The 23,275-nt window shown below is 39.8% G+C and overlaps 1 protein-coding gene across 1 annotated transcript; it reads right to left on the bottom strand.

Moving 5' to 3' along the window:
- Window positions 1-18,486: 18,486 nt before the first annotated feature.
- LOC311039117 (elastase-1-like) lies at window positions 18,487-22,715 on the bottom strand (the record flags this gene model as incomplete). Its single annotated transcript, XM_084048758.1, has 8 exons — window positions 18,487-18,513; window positions 19,089-19,238; window positions 19,471-19,616; window positions 19,731-19,867; window positions 20,322-20,447; window positions 20,890-20,996; window positions 21,647-21,732; window positions 22,694-22,715. The coding sequence occupies 8 exons, from the start codon at window positions 22,713-22,715 to the stop codon at window positions 18,487-18,489; spliced, it is 801 nt and encodes a 266-aa protein (XP_083904884.1).
- Between the last annotated feature and the right edge of the window lie 560 nt (window positions 22,716-23,275).

The raw sequence follows: 23,275 nt of genomic DNA, 5'->3' as shown, positions 1-23,275 counted from the left end.
AATTCATCTCAATGCGACGCATTGTGAGCTTTTAGATCTGCTATTTTCAAAAGATTTGTATACATTTGAAAACTTGAAATGGGACATTCTGCATAATGATGAGTACTTTTACTTTTGATACTTTTAAGTACATTTTGATGCCAATACTTTTGTGCTTTTACTCAAGTTCATTTTGAATTCTGGACTTTTACTTGTAACAGAGTATTTCTACATTGCAGAATTGATACTTGTACTTAAGTAAACAAATTGAGTACTTTTCCCACCACTGCCTGAGAGACTACACCACAGACCATATCGCACAAGAATCCTGGCAATGTCTAAAATGCTCTTGACCATGGGGTAGCACTAGCAACCATTTACTGCAGTGGTTCTCAAACATTTCAATGTCAAGGACCCACAAATTGATATTTATTATTAGGCCAGGGACCCACATCTTAAAAGACTCTCTGCCAGAGAAGAGAAGATGTGTGTAAAAGAAATACATCTAAATCATTTTAAATTGTAAAAAGAAATGTCAAGAATTTTCAGATTTAAAAAAAAATAGCCTAAGTATAAAGGGCTAAAAGTGGTTAAACAGATTGTAGTCCTGTATTAACTCATTTTGCTGGGGAACCCCTTCAAGGACCCCTGGGGGTCCCAGACTTGATTTACAGCATTAAGCAAACTGAATATTTTATTCAAACTCTTAACCTTTGTCGCAGTTGTGAGCAACGCCTTGGCATTATTATGAGCTTGTGGTTCGGCTATTTTCACAATATTTATCTGTGGAACCACGTCAAACTAAATGTAATGCCTCAACCACAATTCCAAGTGCTTGTGAGGGTGAGGGAGGGGGGTCCCCAGTTCCAATATGAAACGTTTGGGAACACTTTCTCTGGTCTCTCTCTGTCCCTTTCACTGGCCTGCATGTGCTGAGCTCCAGGATATGCAACACACAGCACAGGCACAGCACACAACGTTGTCATGAGTCTAGTGAGCAATTACTGAGATTCTATGAAGAGGTAGAGGAATGCCAAGAATGTTTCCATAGGGTCTGGGCCCTAGGAGGGAGCCGCCAGTATGCTGTTGATCCAACCCATGAAGCAATGGTGCCATCTACTGGTTCAATTGAGAACTGCTACCAAATACGTTGATCCTGCCATTATTTATGCACGTTATAGCAGACAGAGGTACATATTCTTTTAAAGGTTTTATTTTGAGGAAAACTATCCATAATTGTAATATTTTCCATTTATTCTGTGGTAGTTGCTCCACCTGTGTTCAAGAGTTTTTGGTGTGTAGTCCTTAAAATGTTCTGACCCCAATGAAGAAAGCACTGAGAGGAGCAGCTACTATTTCACAGGTTCACTTAGAAGGAAATGACAAACCATGGTCTATTTTGCATCATTTTACTTTTATTAATGACTCCTTTTATTCACGTATTCAACCTCTCTCTCAGCATGCCCCTCCATTACCTGCAAAGTTAAAAAGAAGACAAAAGAGAGAAATGGTATTCATGGATCTGACAACTGACAAGTACTGGCATTTTTGTTTGGAACAAATGAGAAATTACCAGGTTTAAAAACTTAAAAACAATAAAATCATAAATCTGCTCAATATAGCATTGGTTTTCAACCAGTGGTCCAGGGACCACCAGTGTTCCTTGAGGGAGTACCAGGGGGTCCCCAGCGAAATTAGTTAACATAGCGACACAATCATTTTAACCACTTAGCTTTGGCTATTCAAAAATAGCAGATCTACAAGCTCATAGCGCGGCACCGAGTGCCGCGCTATGAGCTTGTAGATCTGCTATTTTTGAAAAACCTTGAAAAAGTGTGCACATCTTTGAATATTTATATATATTTTTAAAGCAAAAATTAACTGATATCTTTGCTTCTGGGGGTCCCTGGCACAAAGCATTTTCAAATGGGGGTCGGCGGCCAAATGTACATCAATTTAGGGTGATAGATGTAGTAACGAGAGACGTCTTACGGTAGAGTAGATCCAGTCAATGAAATAGGAGACTCGGGTGAAGACAGTGGGAAGGGTGACCTGGTTACAGTTTCCAGATGGACCATAGCTGACCACACCGTGCACTCTGAACACATCACCTTCAGTCTTGCAGCTCAGCGGTCCACCAGAGTCACCCTGAGAAGAAAGGAGAGTTGTGGTCAACTCACTGCAGCAAAGTTCAAGAGTCCTCATTGGAACACATTACTCATCAGTGATGTAAAGTAATTAAGTACATTTACTCGAGTACTGTACTTCAGTACTGTAGAAACAAGTCAAATTGTAATCTGTGATGTCATCAACATGCAAAGTTGACATTTTACAATACAAGATGTTAACCCTCACACATTTTAACATGTTTAGGTTTATGCACATGCATAACCCTAAACATTCACCCTCTATGTGCCATAGAGAAGGGGCCAAAGACCACTTAGCCTTTAGCTGAGAGAGATGAAGCAGCTAGGAACCCCACTACATATTGTATAAAATTGTGTTTTATTCATTTTTTATAAATTTCAATTTCATATATAACTTCATATAGAATAGACAGTACTATCATCAGTGTTGTGTAAATTCATATTTGTTGTTTGTTTGTTTTCACTATTATGATGGATTCGTGTTGATGTGTATTTTCAGACATTTAACCAATTAAATCCTCAATACTTAGTAAACTTGACCTTTGGTTGAATTGACTCTGTAAATGGTATGCGGTCAGGTTTAGGCCTGGCTCAGGGAAGAGGACGCCCCTGCCATGCATAGTCCACCATGGGCACCGTTGGAGGAGCGACAGGCGCAAGGCCTAGCAAGAAGACCATCCCCCTGTATGAAATAAAGCTCTTTTTCCCTTTTCACCAAACCCCTTTGCCGAAAATAGCTGATCTACACACTCGGTCAAAACGCATGGCGCTGCAACGTGTTGTGAGCTTGTAGATCTGCTATTTTCAGGTGAATATCCCCCCTAGAATAGTTATGCTATAGGGTTCAGGTAGTTAATGTATTTGGCAACGCTGAGTGAGGACCCCTAAGGGGTCCCGGACCCCCTGTTGAAGAGGGTTATGGCTTTCAATACAACAGTTCTATTTAGAATGCAGGGAGTTGTGCTCCAGTACCTGGCAGCCTGAGGTGATTCCATCCCCTCCAGCGCACACCATGGACTTCAGGGCAATGCTTCCCCACCACTCACCACTTGAACAGGTGGCGTGGTCGACCACATTTATTGCAGCATCTTGCAGCTTGGCAGGTGAGGGGCCTCCAGCTAAAAAACAACAATAAAATATTCAAGTTTTCTATCTATCTATCTTGTGTGTGTCTTCCAACAGTCAATAGTTTCGGTCCCTCACTTCCAAAATATTTTTTTTTGTTGGTTTTTTCTGCCTTGTAGGCTGACAGGAAATGGGGGGGGGTGACATACAGCAAAGGGATTGGGAGTCGAACCTGACTGGCAAATCACCTTTTCAGTCACCTAACTATGTTACAGTTTGTTTATGTTGATGTACATGTACATGAACCTCTGTCACTCTGAGCCTGATAACTGTTTGTGTGTGAGGAAGACAGACGACAGAGTGATTCCTTTTATTACTATTAGGCCAGCAGGCGCCCCTTCCTGCCCAGCTTTGTATCGAACTGTGCTTGAGCAAGACACTGAACCCTGTAACACTGCTACCCAGAGACACTGTTTAATAGCTGCATCTAAGAATTAGGAGGCAAAAAAGTTCAATGCCGAATACTTACTGTAGAGAAGCCCCCAGCCAGAGATGTAACAGGTGAACTTGTCGGGCAGTGTTTCTCCAGAATAAGGCAGGGGAGCAAACTCGATATAGCCGTTGTCATACATGCCGTCGGTCAGTCTCATTATGGCGATGTCATTTCTAACAGGCAGGCAGACAGTATATTAATGCACGTCATCTTCCTGCTGGACAAACAACTTTTGCAATTGCACTGTGAGTTTAAAAAAAGGCACTCTTGTGGAAAAGTTAAAAAGCATTTAATAGTCTGGCTAATGCATGGCAAGAATAAAAGATACACCTATGCATTGCAGCAACAATGCCTTCATCAGGGTGACTACAACCAGTTTAGTGTTTCAGTCACCCTGATGAAGGCATTGTTGCCGCAATGCGTAGGTGTATTTTTTATTCTTGCCATGCATTAGCCAGACTATTAAAAGCTTTTTAATTTTGCCTTGGTCTCATCCTTTTTTTGCATCAATTTTGTCACCCAGTTGTACCAAAGGGCACCTTGTTGGGGATATCTACTCCAGCCAAACAGATGCCAAACACTTTTTTTTTTACAGTTAGTTGAAATGTGTGGAAAACAACACAGCATGTTTGGTAGTTATTCATCAGGGAATATTCGACACTGTTCTGAAGTTCTGTTTGGCAACTCACTGTCAGCAGTTCCTAGTCAATATTCAAGGTTAAATAGGTCAGTGGTTCTCAAAGTGGGGTCAGGGGACCCCAGGGGTCCATGAGGGGTCCTCAACGAAATCGCTCAACACAAGGTTGTAGATCTGCTATTTCCACAAAAAAAATCATTTTTTAATATATATATAAAAAAAATATATATATACAACACAAATCTTGTATGGGGGTCCCTGACACTAAATCTTTTTAGATGGGGGGCCACGACCATGGCCACTCTGCCTGTCTGGGCTTTCCCAGTAAGGGAAGTGATTGGCAGAGTGGGGCAGGTCGTCAGCCACTGGGCCTCACCTGGGGGCAATTAGGGGAACCCTATATAAAGCTAACATCTCACTTCCTCTGTTCCTCCCGAGAGCACCAGTTTACTTGGGTTCTTGCCTTGTGAGTCAATACGTTCACAGTATTAATTTGGCGGTCCTTGACATGGAAGAGTTTGAGAACCACTGAAATAGGAGATACATTAGGGAAGTGGTGTGGCTTGACAATTTTTTACCCGTTGCCGAGTTCGCCTGTCCAGCCCGGATGGATGATAATCTTTACCACACCGATGAACAGCTCAGTGCCGGCATATTCATAGATGTCATGCTCTCCAACCACCACACGGTACGCTTTGGGATCCATGTTGCTGTAAAAGAACACAGGTACAACACACACCATGATTACATCAACAAACTAGACAATTTCAGACCAGTCCGTATGAAGCAAGTGGGGGTTATAGGCTTCTAAATGAAAGCATGCATTCATACTTTGAATGTTGAAGTATAACTGGAAGAAGCATGTACTACTGTATGGCAGTGGTTCCCAAACTGGGGGTCGGGGTCCCCAGATGACAGTAAAGTGATTTTAATACCAAAACTGGGTCAAACCGGGCAAAAACTTTGAAAATAGCCGATCTACAAGCTCACAATGCCTCGCAACACGAGGCGGTGTGAGCTTGTATATTGGCTATTTTGACAATGTTTATCAGTGGGAACTGAGTCAAATAAAATGTAATGCCTCACGCCTACAATTCCAAGGGCTTGTCAGGGTGGGGGGTCCCCAGTTCAAATATGATCATTTTGGGGGGTCCCCAGTCCAACTATAATTATGTTGGAGGGTCGCGGCCTGAAAGGTTTGGGAACACTTGCTCCATGGAACAGAACAGCGAGGGTTCCTACCCGATACAATGGGCTGCCGTCATGATGTGGATGGAATCGAGAAGACTGCCTCCACAGATGTGGTACCAATAACCATCATTGTATAGGTTTGCTTGGAGAGAAACCTGAGGATGCGGCAATATCAACCATTTGGAGACAGATAAACACTCATGTTACAGTATGTTTATTATTTCAAGTAGCCAAGGCGTGGTGATAAAACAGTGAAAAGTGACAATGATTGATGAGGCCCGAGGCTACATGAGATCCAGTAGGAAGAAGCACTCTTTTTTTTGACTTAAGTAAAAGTATCAATAACGCAATATAGAAATAGTCCTGTATTCGAAATTGACTTGAGTAAAAGTACAATAGTATTGGCATCAAAATATACTTAAAGTACCAAAAGTAAAAGTAGGCCTACTCATTGTGCAGAATGTCCCATTTCACAAGTTTTCAAATGTGTAAAAATAAATTTTCGAAAATAGCCGATCTACAAGCTCAGAAATCACAAAAAAAAGTATTTTGATTTGACCACACAAACTTTTGGTTTATAAGAAAATGAACACTATAATACACTTCAAATACATGAAATCATAAACCAGTGTGCTTTTCCACCTTGAGTTTGAAATTATGAAGAAATATGAAATAATTGAATAACGGTTGATCAAGAATCTGAAGCAAATCTTTAGTGAAATGTGAGTATATTTGACCTGGTATTTCCAGGAATGGGGTTTAGCCTCGGTGCCTCCTACCACCCTCTCATTGTGCACATTAGGGTCGAAGGGTGCCTCGGCACAAATCAAGCCTTATGCACACAGTTAAAACCACAAGAGCAGTTAGAACACAGTGAGGACATGCAGTAACAATCCTAAAATATAACTGCAAGAATGAATAGAATAATAAATAATGGTAATAATAATAATGATAATAAATCCTCATTGAGCCTCTTCTGTAAGACTTACCAATGCAACACAAGAGAGTCACAAGTCGTATCATCTTGGACTGGTCAAGTGATCAAATCAGATGCAGTTGGTTGTGTTATTTATATCATCTTGAGATGACGCAACATCTGGTTACATGCCAGTGTCAATAACCAATACTCTGGGCATATCAAAAGACTTTGTCAAACTTGTACTGAATATTTTCATGATCCACAACAAAGTGAGTATCTGTACTTTACTTGAGTATTTGTATTTTTGGATACTTAAGACTTTCACTCCATCACATTTCAAACACAAATCTTGTACTCTTTGAAAATAGTAGATCTACAAGCTCACAACGTATTGCATTGCGATGCGTTGTGCTTGTAGAGCTGCTATTTTCAATGTTATTTATAGATCTGGAAAATCTTTGCTATTTTGTTCCAGTAAATGTTTATACAGCAATGCATTGGTATTAAAAAAGAAAATGTACTTTGTAGATGAGTCCTATTTGACCAGGAGTATCTTTACTTTGAGTCAAGTACTGGGGTTGAGTACTTTGTCAACCATCGACAGCAGGCAACCTAACCACAGAAAATAGGAAAGTAATTGGCTAGATGCAAAAGATTTCCCACTTGTTTTCTGAATAACTTTATATTCACTTTTAATATTAGAAAAGAGAAACATTTAGATATAAAATCTATTGAAATATACATTATATTGAGATTTACATTTTATATAGAATACTGTACTGTACAATATAAATTATATTTCAATAATTTCATGTATGTTCATCGGAAATGTACAAACTGGAACCCTGATATGTAAGAATAAATGTTTTTGTCTTTGTCATTGGTAGCTGGGAAAAGTACAGGTGGGTCAAACATTAAGCAAAGTCACAAAAAAACAGCTATGGAAAATAACCTTATGTCCTCACTGATAGCAGTGTAGGTAGGCTGCTCAACAGCTGCACTTCTTAACTTCTTTCCCTCAGGCTATCAGAGATTTGAACAACATCCACTCACTAACAACATGCACATAGATATACACAGTATTTTTGGACAAATCTTTTTGCACAACCTTCTTGCACAAATTGTATTTTTACGGGGACAGAGCTCTGCTCTGTAACCGTATTGTTATTGGCAGTATTCTGTCACTTCTGCCACTTTTCGCAGTTCTGGCTTAACCGTGCATACGCTTTTTACGAAACTCGGCCATATGGTAGATGCTCATGAAAAACTACCAAGAAATAATTCTCACACTCATTCGTCAAAGGGTGGCGCTATAGCACTCAATTGAAAGTGCCAACTTTGAACAGGTACAACTCATGCCCTGTTTGACCTACAACCATGAAACTTCGATACGCACATGCGTCTCTTCATGCCCGACAACTTTCGTGGTCTGACTTTTGACCTTTGACTTTTAGATCGCCCACCATTTTGAATTATATGAAAAACAGTCATTGGCTCCTAACTTCTGCATTTTTTCACTTATGGAAAATCCGTTGGAAATTTTTGTAGGCAGTGGTCCAAAGTTCATGTGTAAAATGTTTCGTGCAGATTGCTCAAAAATCCCAGGAGGAGATAGATTTTAACTATTACAGTTTTATGAAAATTATTCATCTGTGCCTAAAACATACATGCAGACTCACATTTCTTTGAAACTTGGCAGAAATGTACAGGGTCATTCCAAATATCACCGAAACCAATCTCACTCCAATTGGCCAAAAGGGGGCGCTATAGCAATTTTTTGAAAAGGCAGACTTTAAACAGGCATAAGTCATGCCTCGTTTGGCCGAAAGTCGTGAAACTTGCTTACACATGTGCCTTGATTCATGAGGAACACATCTATCGCTTTGACCAGTAAGCTCCGCCCTTAGATTGTCCGCAATTTTGAGCAGTTTGAAAAACACTTAAACCCAGGATTTTTTCAGCTATTTGCGTGAAACTGTATCATCTGTGTGATCTCCTTTTTCACAGTTACTTATCTGTTGGGCCAATGGCGTCTCCCTTAAATGAAGGCCTCCCAATCTCAAGGTCGCCAGTTCAAGCCTCACTTGATGCAGACTTAATTTAAGTTGAATTGCAAACAACATGACTGTATCAATGAATTCATGTGCAAATGGTAAAGATAACCTGAAATGCTTATTTGAGAGTACGTTTTTTCAACGTATGACATACTTCATTCTGAAAATAGCCGATCTACAATCTCAAAACTTTTCAGATAGCAACGTGTTTCTGAGCTTGTAGATCGGCTGCTTTCACTGTTTTCGGTAGCGAGGAGACATACAATTTCTCTATTGGTAAATGGTTTGTGAACGAGTGATCTTAGTGTTGGCTTGGTTCATGACAGAAGGCAAGAGTTTATGATCTTCAACAGACAACATCAGCCTGGACAAAGCTATAGCACTATAGGTAGTGTTGCAGCCTACTAGCCTATCATGGGGCGGCCATAGCTGGGTGGTTAGTGAGCACGCCTAGGGAACCAGAGGCCCTGGTTGCCCCAGGTTCGATTCCAGGCCATCCCAGCATATGCGTCGATGAAATTAAATTTGTCCTTGAGCAAGACTCTTAACCCCTAATTGCTCACAGGTTCTCATTGGAAACAAGACCACAAGGACTTTCATGAACGACCTGTTAAAAGGAATTATCCTTATCCTAGTCCGAAGGTTGAGAGTTCGATTCCTGTTAATGGCAATAGGTTGAGATGTCCAATCTATCCATTCTGTTTCCATATCTCTCTCTCTCATCAATCTATTCCGTTTCCATGTCTCTCTTCAATCTATTCCGTTTCCATGGCTCTCTCTCTCTCTCTCTCTCTCTCTCCAGTTTCCATCTCTCTCTCTCTCTCTCTCTCTCTCTCTCTCTCTCTCTCTCCAGTTTCCATGTCTGTCTGTCTCTCTCTCACTGGCCCCGTATTATCGCTGCTTGCAGCTATATTTTTGTATTGTACCTCAGAGTTGTTATAGCTCACCACATAATACTGACTGTTATTTATAGTTCACCACATAGGCCAGTGGTTCTCAACCTTTTCAGACCCCCCCCCCCCCCCCCCCAAATAATCAATTTGAACTTGGACAGACTACTTAATATTCATTAACTTATAACATTATCTACAGTGAAGTATTCATGACATACTGTCAAGTGAGTGACTGTGACTGATCTTTAGTCTCTGTTGGTGCAGCTCCGTTAATCTCATTGTAGCCTACCTTATAGTGTTTGAGGTCGCGTTTAAAGGTGGTCGCTGACCATGTGCACACAATGCTTTGTGTGACCTTATAGATCTGCTATTTTTGCTGTACTCTTAGCTGTACCCCTGATTAGGGACACTAGGGCTCATGTGGTTAGTGTTGATACAATGTTATTTTGTCATTGTCTTTGTTAATAAATAAGGCTATGGTTAGGCTTTATGTAATAAACAAACCTTGGGCATGGGGACATCAGCCTTTGCCACAGACCTGAGTTGGAGAAGCTTGGGCAACAATAAATGTAGGCTACAGTATAGGTGATAATCTGTATGTATTCATTCAATTCAGAATGAGTAGCCTACCTGGTTAAGGGATAATCAATTTGTACTACAAGAGATTAATCTGATCCCTCCCATGTAATTTTAATATATCCCTCCTCGCTATCGCCTACATACCAAGCCATTTTTAGTGTAAATTCCAGTGGTGTAAAGTAACTAAGTACATGTACTCAAGTACTGTACTTAAGTAAAATGTTTAGGTATTTTTTACTTTCTTCAGTATTTACAATTTTCATTACTTTTACTTCTACCCCACTACATTCTGCACAATGAGTAGTTTTACTTTTGGTACTTTAAGTATATTTTGATGCCGATACTTTTGTACTTTTGCTCAAGTACATTTTGAATACGGGACTTCTACTTGTAACAGAGTATTTCTATATTGCAGTATTGTAGATCTCAATGGAGACAGGCAAGTATGATCCTGGCATCTCTGAGTCTCATCCTTTTATAGCACTGATTGAGAACTTTGACAGATGCCTGTTAATAAGGATAACATTTTAATTTCTGCATTTTCAGAGCATGTTAATTTTAATGATCAATAAATCGATTGGGTTCCGGCTTGGATCAAAGGTTCCTTTATCGGTATCACAATAAACACATTTTGTAAAGGTTTTAAAGTGTAATACATTCCATATATATATAAAAAATGTTTTACGTTAACCACTCACAACTGTTATTTATCATAGGTCAGTCATAGCGCAGAGAGAAACATCTGTATTTTATCTTCCAGATCGACTTTGAAGGAAACAACAAACCATGATGTGTTCTACGACATATTTTTATTCATTACTCCTTTTTATTCCTTTAGGAAAACATCACTGAGTTCCCTTGGGCCTTTCTGTTACCTGCAGATAAATTGGAAAGGGTAAAATTCAGCTGATAAGTAGTGGAACAAATTAGAAATGAGCAGGTTTAAAACATTATTCAGACAGCTGTAGTACCTTTTTTACATTATTCAATAGATTATTGATTAAAGCAAAACAAATTGATAAATCATTCGCTCAAAATTCCAATCATAGACTATAATCACAGTAGGCCTCATAGTAGAATAATCGATCAATCAGTCGGTTTGGCCTCAGTCGACCAAGACTTTGTTAGTTGATTAGTAGTTTTTTATAGTTTTCTTTTCTTCAAATGCTGAATGAATGATTTCTTGAAAATGATGAGCACATCTCTTGTAAACATGGATAACAGTATAGACCAGTAGCCGTTTTGAAATTAGAATGAATGTTTAGTTCTCAACTTTACAGACTTGAAAAGTCTCTGCATGTTTACATGCAGCAAACACTATTTTACATATTGTCGATTAAATCAACTAATCTAATTAGTCGACAAATTTCTATGCTTATTAGCAAAGTTGACTAAGAATTTCTTTAATCGAGGACAGCCCTAAATCACAGCGATATAACGATTAAGGCTTACGTCGAAGATCCAGTCCATGAAATAGGAGACTCGGGTGAAGACAGTAGGTTTGGACACCTGGTTACACATTCCAGATGGACCATAGCTGACCACACCATGCACCCTCCAGACACCATCAGTCTTGCAGCTCAAGGGTCCACCAGAGTCACCCTGAGAAGAAAACAGAGTCGTGGTCAACCTCCAATTCATTGTCTCATAGAAACGAGTCAAAACTGTAACCGGTGATTTAATAAAGAGAAGCCTGCGCTCATATCAGCTTTGAATCTAAACACTCGAATTAATGAGGGGGCGGGGAGGCGAATCGGTGACCTTCTGATAGCCAGACAGACTGTCTACCCACTAAGCTACTCCCTTCATCCTTTTCCACTGGGCTACAGTAATAAGCATATCTTGAACAATGTCTTCACATGAGCAATGGGCTAAGATGTAAACGTGTACTTTGTGTGCTAATGTTGCCGAGCTGTGATTAGCCTGTGATTGTCCATTAGGGATGGTCTGCTACAGGGGACATGCAGTACATACAGACCAACGCTGGCCTAGATGCTTTAACATCTTAAAGCTGAGGCAAAGTGGTATTCGTACAAGTATTTACAGAGAGAGGGAGAGCGAGCGAGAGAGGGAGACTCAGTGCTGGAGAGATGTGCTCCAGTACCTGGCAGCCTGAGGTGATTCCATCCCCTCCAGCACACACCATGGACTTCAGGGCAATGCTTCCCCACCACTCATGCTGTGAGCAAATGGAGTGCTCTACCACATTCAGTGGAGCCACTTGCAGCTTGTCTGGTGAACCGCTTCCAGCTAAAACATATAGACGCAAAATATAGATTCAAATACAACATTTAGTTTAGATTATTTCTCCTCCCAATTTGTGTCTTTGAGCAAGATACTGAACCACTGCTCCTATACTTAGAAGGGTTAAACGCAGAGTACATACCTGTACTGCCGAGAAGCCCCCAGCCAGTGATGTAACAGGTGAACTTGTGGGGCAGCATTGCTCCAACATGAGGTATGTTGGCAATTGCCACAAAGCCGTTGTCATAAACACCGTTGGCCAGTTTCAGCAGAGCAATATCATTTCTATAAGGGAAAATATAGAATAACTAGAGGTTTGGGTTTGTTTATGGTTATGTCTGAGTCATAGTGACATGCCTATATATGGGCGTATGGGGTTTGTTTATGGTCATGTCAGAGTGAAGTGGCCGTGGTTCTGCCTATACATGGACGTATGGGGTTTGTTTATGGTTATATCTGAGTCAGAGTGACATGGGCTGCTGGCCGGCCGGTACAACAAACAACTTTAGTCTTTTAAAAACATTTGCAATTGCTCTGTGAGTTGAGACTGTATGGAAAAGAACACGGCATGCGGTAACGATTCAATGTTTAAGTTCTGATTGGTAGTTTGTCTACAGTTAATCAATATTCTAGGGTTAAATAGGTGATAAATTAAGAAGGTGGAGTAGTTTGATCATTTTTACCCGTTGCCAAGTTCACCTGTCCAGCCCGGATGGATAATAACTTTTTCCACGTTGATGTTCTGCTCAGTGCCGCCATCTTCATAGAGGTCATGCTCTCCAAGCACCACACGGTACACACTGGCATCCGGGCTGTCAAGAACACAAGGATATAAAACGCACTATGATTACATCAAAAAACTAGACAATTTCAGAGTAGGATAAAATATATGATACAAGTTGGGTTATAGGCTTTTTAATGCCTATGCTTTGTATGTATAACGGAACCGAACAGCAAGAGTCCTACCCGACACAGTGGGCTGCAGTCATGACGTGAAAGGCATCAATAAGAGTGCCTCCGCAGATGTGGTACCAGTAACCATCGTCGTATATGTTTTCCTGGAGAGAAACCTGAGGATAAAATATCAACCAACCATTTGGAGACAGATAGCACTCATTATATTGCAGTATGTTTATTATTTTAGCCAAGGCGGCAATAAAACTGTGAAAAGTCATAATGATTCATGTGGCCCAGGCCCACAGTATTAATGTGATCATTAGTTGGGGACAGAATTCATGGCAACCTGCCTGAGCCTAGTAAGGCTAATAGATTAATGTGTAGCAAAACTGCAAAAATACAAAGCACGACAAATTATTAATTGTTTGAAAATGCTATGCAAAGCAATGTGAAGATATTACAGGGCCAGCAATCACAAAAATCCCGATAGAGTTCACCACAGTTACATTGCTTAGTAAGAACATTATAAGCACTGCATTCAATTCAAATACATGAAATGGTACAGCACACGTGAAATCACAAAACGGTGTTCTTTTCCAACTGTGATGTGAACTTGATGGAAAATGAGGAAGAATCTCAAGCAAATCATTAGTGAAATGTGAGTATATTTTACCTGGTATTTCCAGGAATGGGGTTCAGCCTCTGTGCCTCCTACCACCTTGTCATTGTGCACATTATGGTTGAAGGGTGCCTCAGCACAAATCAATCCTTATGCACACAGTTAAAACCACAAGAGCAGTTAGAACACAGTGAAGACATGCAATGACAATGCTAAAATATATCTGCAAGAATTAATGATAATAAATCATCATTGTGCCTCTTCTGTAAGACTTACCAATGCAACACAAGAGAGCCGTGAGTCGTATCATCTTGGACTGGTCAAGTGACCAGATGCAGTTGGTTGTGTTATTTATATATAATCTTCAGATGACGCAACTATTTGGTTACATTCCAGTGTCAATGGTCAATACCACTGGGCTTATCAGTAGACCAAAAAAAGAATAGTTTAATGCAACAGGCGGTGGTGGACAGTAACAAAGAAGTACTTGAGTACTACTTAAGTGCATTTTCTAAGTATCTGTACTTTAGGCTCCATGAGTAAACTAAAGTCTAAGGTCACAAAAAAACTGGTATGGAAAATAACTTGAATGTCCTCACTGATAGAGCGGACTGTTCAACAGCTGTACTTAACTTTTTTCCCTCAGGCTATCAGAGATCTGAATAACATCCACTCAGCCACCAGAGGACGCATTAAACCAACCATCGACCGACCATCGATGTAAAATTGATAAAATACATATATTATAGTCTTGTTCCAAGGCAAGGCCGGCCCTGGTTTAGGCAAGTCAGATGTAAGACTTTTTTAAATGTCACTTTAAATGAAATTTAAGACCAACTTATCAAAACAAAAAAAGTATGCAATGACACCAATTACTCAATTTTGTCCATATATTTAATAGAGTTCACCTTAAGGGTTGAAAACAATACAAACTAGAAAAAGTGCTCCTCGGAGCACAGGTCTCCGCCAGGTCGGGTAGGCTATTGTGGCCTCCTGGTGGCGCTATAATAGGCCAACGTGAAAAGGGTGCCATTTCTTCTTAGGCCTTGCACGACAATCAGACTGACTGCATTCATGATTTGAGGCATTTTGTTAAAAACATGTGTTTCGCTAAATTAGACCTGTTGGTGGCGCTATAACAGGCCAATGTTAAAAGGGTGGCATTTGTTCCTCAACATAGTGTGAATGTGCGTGCAAAGTTTGAGAGCAATTGGACGGTGCGTTCATGATTTGTGGAATTTTGTTCAAAACAAGCCAATAATGCAAACTTTAGATGTCAATCTTAGCCAATCAGTATGGAATATAAAAAATCAAACACATCCATCGTGATCACATGACTATAGAGATCATGTGTACCGATTTGCATGAAATTTGGATACAATTGGAAGGAGTAGTATAAAAAAATGTGTTTTACATAAGTCGGCCTCCTGGTGGCGCTATAAAAGGCAGATGTGAAAAATGCAGGGCAAAGGTTTTTCCTTGACCTATAGGGAGTGTGCATACAAAGTTTTACACAGATCGGTGCAATTATAGGTAAAAACAGGAATGGGCCTGTTATAGCGCCACCATGAGGCTGATTTGAATATTTTCAAATGGTAGTTCTTCCTCGGCCTAATGGGAATGTGCGTGCAAAATTTCACGGAAATTGCATGCTGTGTTCATGATTTGAGGCATTTTGTTCAAAACGGAGCACTCCTGCAAACTTTGGAAGACATTTTTAGCCAATCAGGATGGAATATTAGAAATCTGAAAGACCCGTTTCGTTTAATGACAATAGAGATACTGTGTACCGATTTGCGGGATTTTGGGACAAAATCTGTAGGAGTACTGTCAAAAAATGTGTTTTGCACAAATTGGCCTCCTGGTGGCGCTATAACAGGCCCCTGTGAAAATTTTGGGGCAGAGGTTCTGCTCTGGTATCCAGGGAATGTGTGTGCACAGTTTGGCTGCGAGCAAGCCAACGGTGCCGGAGATTAGCTGTACACAGACAGATCGAATGACACACGGACACACGGACACACGGACGGACGGACAAGGGGTAAAACATACTCTCTCGCCATGCCTTTCGGCCTGGCGGAGACAATAATGCACAATGCAAAAACACACAATAATTATAAAATAAGACATTATCACAGTGTGACAGGAAGCATGCTACTGTATCCTGCTACATTTTGAACAAATCCATCCATGCCAAAATCATTGTAGGGAACGTCGCATTCCAATGAGTACCAAACCTTTACATAACATTAACACCCAGGGGCACTGGCATGGAAAATTACATGGGGAAGGACATTAATGTGGGCGTGGCCAGACAGTGACGTCAGATTAGACAGATCCTCCAGACTAGTGTACAAAATAATGTAACCAAATGGACTCCTGTGTTTAATTAACTACAATAAGCACTTGTGTTATGTGTAATGTGTTGTTAGAAGACAATAAAAAGCTCTCTGGTTAAAGACCACATTGTAAACATTCTGTCTTTCTATTTAAGGGAAATTCAAGGTTACTCTGATGAAATTTAGAAGAACTCCATGACACATTTAATTTAAACAAAAAAAGTGAGCTCTTCATTTAGGAACTAGAAAAAGTGCTCCTCGGAGCACAGGTCTCCGCCAGGTCAGGTAGGCTACTGTGGCCTCCTGGTGGCGCTATAATAGGCCAACGTGAAAAGGGTGCCATTTCTTCTTAGGCCTTGCACGACAATCGGACACTGACTGCATTCATGATTTGAGGCATTTTGTCAAAAACATGTGTTTTGCTGAATTAGACCTGTTGGTGGCGCTATAACAGGCCAATGTTAAAAGGGTGGCATTTGTTCCTCAACATAGTGTGAATGTGCGTGCAAAGTTTGAGCGCAATTGGACGGTGCATTCATGATTTGCAGAATTTTGTTCAAAACAAGCCAATAATGCAAACTTTAGATGTCAATCTTGGCCAATCAGTATGGAGTATGAAAAATCAAACACATCCGTCGTGATCACATGACTATAGAGATCATGTGTACCGATTTGCGTGAAATTTGGATACAATTGGAAGGAGTAGTATAAAAAAATGTGTTTTACACAAGTCGGCCTCCTGGTGGCGCTATAAAAGGCAGATGTGAAGAATGCAGGGCTAAGGTTTTTCCTTGACCTATAGGGAGTGTGCATACAAAGTTTTACACAGATCGGTGCAATTATAGGTAAAAACACGAATCGGCCTGTTATAGCGCCACCATGAGGCTGATTTGAACATTTTCAAATGGTAGTTCTTCCTCGGCCTAATGGGAATGTGCGTGCAAAATTTCACGGAAATCGCATGCTGTGTTCATGATTTGAGGCATTTTGTTCAAAACGGAGCACTCCTGCAAACTTTGGAAGACATTTTTAGCCAATCAGGATGGAATATGAGAAATCTGAAAGACCCGTTTCGTTTAATGACTATACAGATACTGTGTACCGATTTGCGGGATTTTTGGACAAAATCTGTAGGAGTACTGTCAAAAAATGTGTTTTGCACAAATCGGCCTCCTGGTGGCGCTATAACAGGTCCCTGTGAAAAATTTGGGGCAGAGGTTCTGCTCTGGTATCCAGGGACTGTGTGTGCACAGTTTGGCTGCGAGTAAGCCAACGGTGCCGGAGATTAGCTGTACACAGACAGATCGAATGACGGACGGACACACGGACGGACACACGGACACACGGACGGACGGACAGGGGGTAAAACATACTCTCTCGCCATGCCTTTCGGCCTGGCGGAGACAATAAGAAGGAAGGCAAAAATAAACCTCCAAACAATGCAGAACCAAGGAAAGCAGCTGCTGTTTCACCCACATTTCCCATATCGTGTGCTACTGTCATTCCCAATAAAACAGAAGCTTTTCAGCACTTCGTTAAGATCCAACTTGACAGTACATTCATTTCTGTCGCGTGTTTTTATACTGTGGTATTCGGTCAAAGAGCACACATTCAAATTCACAGGCCATTCACCTGTAAATTGCTACATCCTGTCTGTTGTTGTCTTCATTCATAATAATCACAGGATTAATTGAATAGGCTACATTAGTGTATTTGCATTTGGATGTCTGGCGAGTAAAGTACAAGTGAAAGGTGGTTACAAGGTGAATAGGTGGTTGTGTATTCATGGATGTCTGTCGACTTGTGTCGAGTGGCCCGCGGTGCTCACTCAGAGTGACACAGAGTGAAGCAATCTGAGCAGCCAGCCAATATGCAACGATTTGTGCATGCTGTAAATGCATTGTGCCATGGGTAGAGTTATAGTGATAGTAATACAATGTGTGAATGTCACCAAAGAAGTTCAAGCCTATTAATATTGCTGGCCAACAAACATTTCCTGGCTGCAACAACCTCTGTTTCTACTTCTGCTCATTTTGGATGCTGTCAATGCTGCTCTGCCTCCAACCTACACAATATAGGCTTCTATATACAGTAGATCCTGTAGTGTATTGCATACTATATGTTCTATAGTATACCACTGGTATACTTTGTTCTATAAACTATATATTTTGTATTTTAGATGACAGATTATGATGTGGCATTTGTACATGACTTATTTTGCAGATATTAAATCATTACAAAGTAATAGCTGTCCCACTTTTATGTCTCATATAATGTGAAATCAACCACCATACTATTGGGGTCCTTGACCTGAAAAAAGTTGAAGAACCCTGGGTAGAAGAACCCATCTATATGATTTCACAGGTTGACTTTGAAGGAAACGACAAACCATGATGTGTTCTACAACATTTTACTTTTATTCCTTACTCCTTTTTATTCCTCCTGAGGTCCCATTATTACCTGCAAATAAATTGGAAAGGGTCAAATTCAGACAACTGATAATAGTGGCATTTTCTTTTCTTTTGCAAATGAGAAATGATCAAGTTTAAAACATTATGCTACTCATTCAGACAGCGTTAGTACCTTTTCTATTGTTCAATCCAGTAATGATTAATCAATAAAACAACAGCATAAATCATTTGCTCAATATTCCAACCATAGACTATAATCTCAGTAGGCCTCAGAATAATCGTTTAATTGTTCGGTTTGGCCTCAATTGACCAAGACTTTGTTAATTAATTAAATATTTTTTTAATGGGTTCAAATGCTGAATTATTTCCTGAAAAATTATGAGCACGTCCCTTGTAATCTCTAGATACAGTATATTGTCGGTTGATTGTATTGCTGTATTGATGTATTGTGCTTTTTGCTTTGGCAATGTAAACGTATGTTTTCTCATGCCAATAAAGCCCTTTGAATTGAATTGAGAAGAACCACTGAATTAGTTGACAAATTTCTATGACTATCAGTCAAGTTGACTACGAATATCTTAAATAGAGGACAGCCCTAAATCACAGAGATATAACATGGCTTACGGCGTAGATCCAGTCAATGAAAGAGGAGACTCGGGTGAAGACGGTGGGTTTGCTGACCATGTTACACATTCCACTTGGAGCATAGCTGGCCACACCATGCACTCTCCAGACACCATCAGTCTTGCAGCTCAGGGGCCCACCAGAGTCGCCCTGAGAAGAAAGGAGAGTTGTGGTCAACCTCCAATTGACTGCATTTACATGGACAATATTTCTTAAAATTCAGAATGGAATCAGAGATTTGCAATTAAACTGTTTATATATGGACGCTAAATAAAAGTAATCCACGTGTCCATGCCTCAAAGTATTTAATCTGTTTTTTCACATGTACAAAGTGGTTCTTTATATGTTTTTGTCTGTCTATGGTTTGTGCTCCATGCAGTACGTTGCAGCCGGCGGTGATTCCATCCCCTCCAGCACACAGCATGGACTTCAAGGCCAGGCTTCCCCACCACTCAGGCTGGGAACAAATGGAGTGCTCTACCACATTCAGTGGCGCCACTTGCAGCTTGTCTGGTAAACCGCTTCCAGCTAAAAAGAAAGAAATACTCATGTATGTATATCCCCAATTTGTGTCTTTGAGCAAGACGCTGAACCACTGCTCCTAATAGTTAAAAGGGTTAAACGCAGAATACATACCGGTACTGCCGAGAAGCCCCCAGCCAGTGATGTAACAGGTGAACTTGTGGGGCAGCATTTCATCAACATAAGGTAGGCTGGCCATTGCCACAAAGCCGTTGTCATAAACACCGTTGGCCAGTTTCAGCAGAGCAATATCATTTCTATAAGGCAAACATAGAAGAACACTCATCATCTTACTAAAGAACAAACCACTTTAGTCGGTAACCGGAGGAGTGGTATAGCCAGTCATTTGGGGCATAAACAAGAACTTGAGGGTTAAATTGTCTTATTATGATGTACTGTGCATGTTCAAATCATGTAGGCCTACTTAAGAGATTTTTTTAAATTCTTAGATTCTTTACATTTTGGGAAACAAATGCCAATTTAACATCGAGGTACCCTCTCTTCCTAGGTGCCCACTCTTCCAGTATCCCTTTAGTCTTTTCAAAACATTTGCAATTGCACTGTGAGCTGAAATGTGCAGAAAACAACACAGCATGCTCGGTAACGATCCAACATTTTAAGTTCTGATGGGTAGTTTACTGTGTTTCAGTTCCTAGTCAATATTCAAGGGTTACATAGGTGATATTAAGTTAGGAAAGTTGTAATGTTTACCCGTTGCCAAGGTCACCTGTCCAGCCCGGGTGGATAATAACTTTTTCCACGTCGATGATCTGCTCAGTGCCGCCATCTTTATGGAGGTCATGCTCTCCGACCACCACGCGGTACTTAATATCCGGGCTGTCAAGAACACGAGGATATAAAACACACTATGATTATCAGCATGACTTTATTAGGATACAATATATGATACAAGTTGAGTTATAGGCTCTTTTTATTTTAAATATAAAATTAAGCCATACATGGAATGATTATTTACACATCTTACACAATGAATTTAGTATTGAAGTAACAGTTCCCCCCGCAGCCACCCACTCACCCTCCCCACAAACACCATGTTGGCATTTTGTGCAAAATAATATACACACCAGATTAAGCATATTCCAATTAGTTTAAATACATAAAAAAGGTTAGGAGGGAGAGAAAAGAAAAGGAGAAAAAAAAGAAGAGATAAAGATGTGACCTACGTAGCGAGCTGATCAAAGTCAGCCACTAACTGGGAATCTAACTTCTCTACAAAGTCTAAGAAGGGCTCCCATGTGGAGAACAGCGAGAGTCCTACCTGACACAGTGGGCTGCAGTCAGGACGTGGAAGGCCTCAATGAGGGTGCCTCCGCAGATGTGGTAGTAGTCACTATGGTCCTCATAATGGTTTTGTTGGAGAGAAATCTGAGGATGAAATATCAACCAACCATCATGAGACAGATGACACACTGCTGATTGATTGATTGATTGATTGATTGATTTTCGTGTCCTGACCAACCCTCATGGGTTTCTAAACTCTATTTTACAATTACACTTTACAGCGTGTTTATATTTACAAACTACATTCCAAAATATAAAAATTACAAAGTGTTCTATCGTCTCTCCCAAGCTTAACATTTGCCACAACAAAATCTCCTTTTTTGAAACATACATTCAGTTTTTCATAATCATCCAACTCAAAGAAATCAACATAAATGAACATTTTACCATAATCTCATGTAATCATAAATGGGGCAATAAAACAAAAAAAATAACTCATATTACAATATGTTATTTGGTGTCAATAAAACAGTGAAAAGTCATAATGATTCATATGGCCCAGGCCCACAGTATTAATGTGATTATTAGTTGGGGACAGAATTCATGGCAACGGGCCTGAGCCTAGTAGGCTAATAGATTAATGTGTAGCAAAACAGCAAAAATACAAAGCACGACAAATTATTAATTGTTTGAAAATGCTATGCAAAGCAATGTGAAGATATTACAGGGCCAGCAATCACAAAAATTATGAAGAATCTCAAACAAATCAGTAGTGAAATGTGAGTATATTTTACCTGGTATTTCCAGGAATGGGGTTCAGCCTCGGTGCCTCCTACCACCCTGTCATTGTGGTTGAAGGGTGCCTCAGCACAAATCAATCCTTATGCACACAGTTAAATCCACAAGAGGAGTTAGAAGACAGTGAGGACATGTAACTCAAATACAGTGGTGGAAAGTATAAGTACATTTACTCAAGTACTGTACTTGAGTACAATTTTGAGGTATTTCATTTATACTTTCCTTGAGTGTTTTCAGTAATTTTCAATACTTTGACTTCTACTACACTACATCTCAGACGCAAATATTGTACTTTTACTCCACTACAATTATTTGACGACTTTAGTAGTTACTTTGACTTTGATTATCATTACAAAACATACTTTAACTTCAGCCCTATATATGCTTAAGCTATTTGAAAATCGTGTTGTGAGCTTGTAGATCTGCTATTTTCAGAGGATTTTTTATGCATTTTGAACACAAAATGGGAAATCCTGCATAATGACTACTTTTTGTTTTATTAATATTATATTATTATATTTATATTAATTATAATATTATATATTTAATAGTATCTTTATGCCAATACTTTTGTACTTTTACTCAAGTAAATTGTGAATACCAGATTTTGTTTTACTTGTAACAGAGTATTTCTACAAGACGGTATTGATACTTTTACTTAAAGGACCCATTTTCAACCTATCTTATAATTGGTCCTCATTAATGCTCTTATAAGATGGCACCATTTTTGTCTACTGAGGGCTGTGGACAGTTACCGAAACCCACCTACCAGTGACATCATCGATGGGGATTCCAAGCTAATAAAGCTAATTCCAAGCTTTTGTGCTATAATAGAAGCTATTTGTTCTTACATTCATATTTTTAAAGAAACATGAGTACTTCCATCACTGCTAAAATATACCTGCAAAAATTAATTGAAATAATAGTAATACAAAATCATCATTGTGCCTCTTCTGTAAGCCTTACCAATGCAGCACAAGAGAGCCGTAAGTCGTATCATCTTGGACTGGTGAAGTGACCAGACGCAGGTGGTTGTGATATACCTTCTTGTGGTGACGCAACCATCTGGCTACATGCCAATGTCAATGATGGGCATGACGACACACCATGTCAAAGACATATTGAATCATTTCATGGTGCTGACTAATTCTCACATTTTGATATTCATGTCATGTCTTTAATATATAATATATGTACAATGTTTTTCTCTCCCAATTATAAATTATTTTATTTATTGTTTTTACTTTATTTGCAAAAGATATATTAAAACTCATGGATAACAGAATAAATGTTAACTTATAATTATATCTAAACAGGAAGCTCTCGTGCACATCTAGAGTGGAGGTGCTGGTTTGGCAAGATGATGCATATAAGAAAGAAATAAACCTCCCCACTGCTTCTCTTTGGAAGGAACCGCACACTCCAAATGACGATGGACTCACTCAGTTAATGCTTCATTTTTCAGCTTTATTATATTTTGCTTTATTTAATAAAGCTGAAAAATGGAGCATTAACTGAGTGAGTCCATCATCATTTGGAGTGTGCGGTTCCTTCCAAAGAGAAGCAGTGGGGAGGTTTATTTCTTTCTTATAATTATATCTCTCTATATACACACACACACACAC

The sequence above is a fragment of the Gymnoscopelus microlampas genome, assembly GCF_963454915.1.
Source record: "Gymnoscopelus microlampas genome assembly, chromosome: 22".
Lineage (NCBI taxonomy): Eukaryota > Metazoa > Chordata > Actinopteri > Myctophiformes > Myctophidae > Gymnoscopelus > Gymnoscopelus microlampas.
The sequence above is the reverse complement of the archived record's forward strand: the minus strand, read 5'-3'. Positions and strand labels throughout refer to the sequence as shown.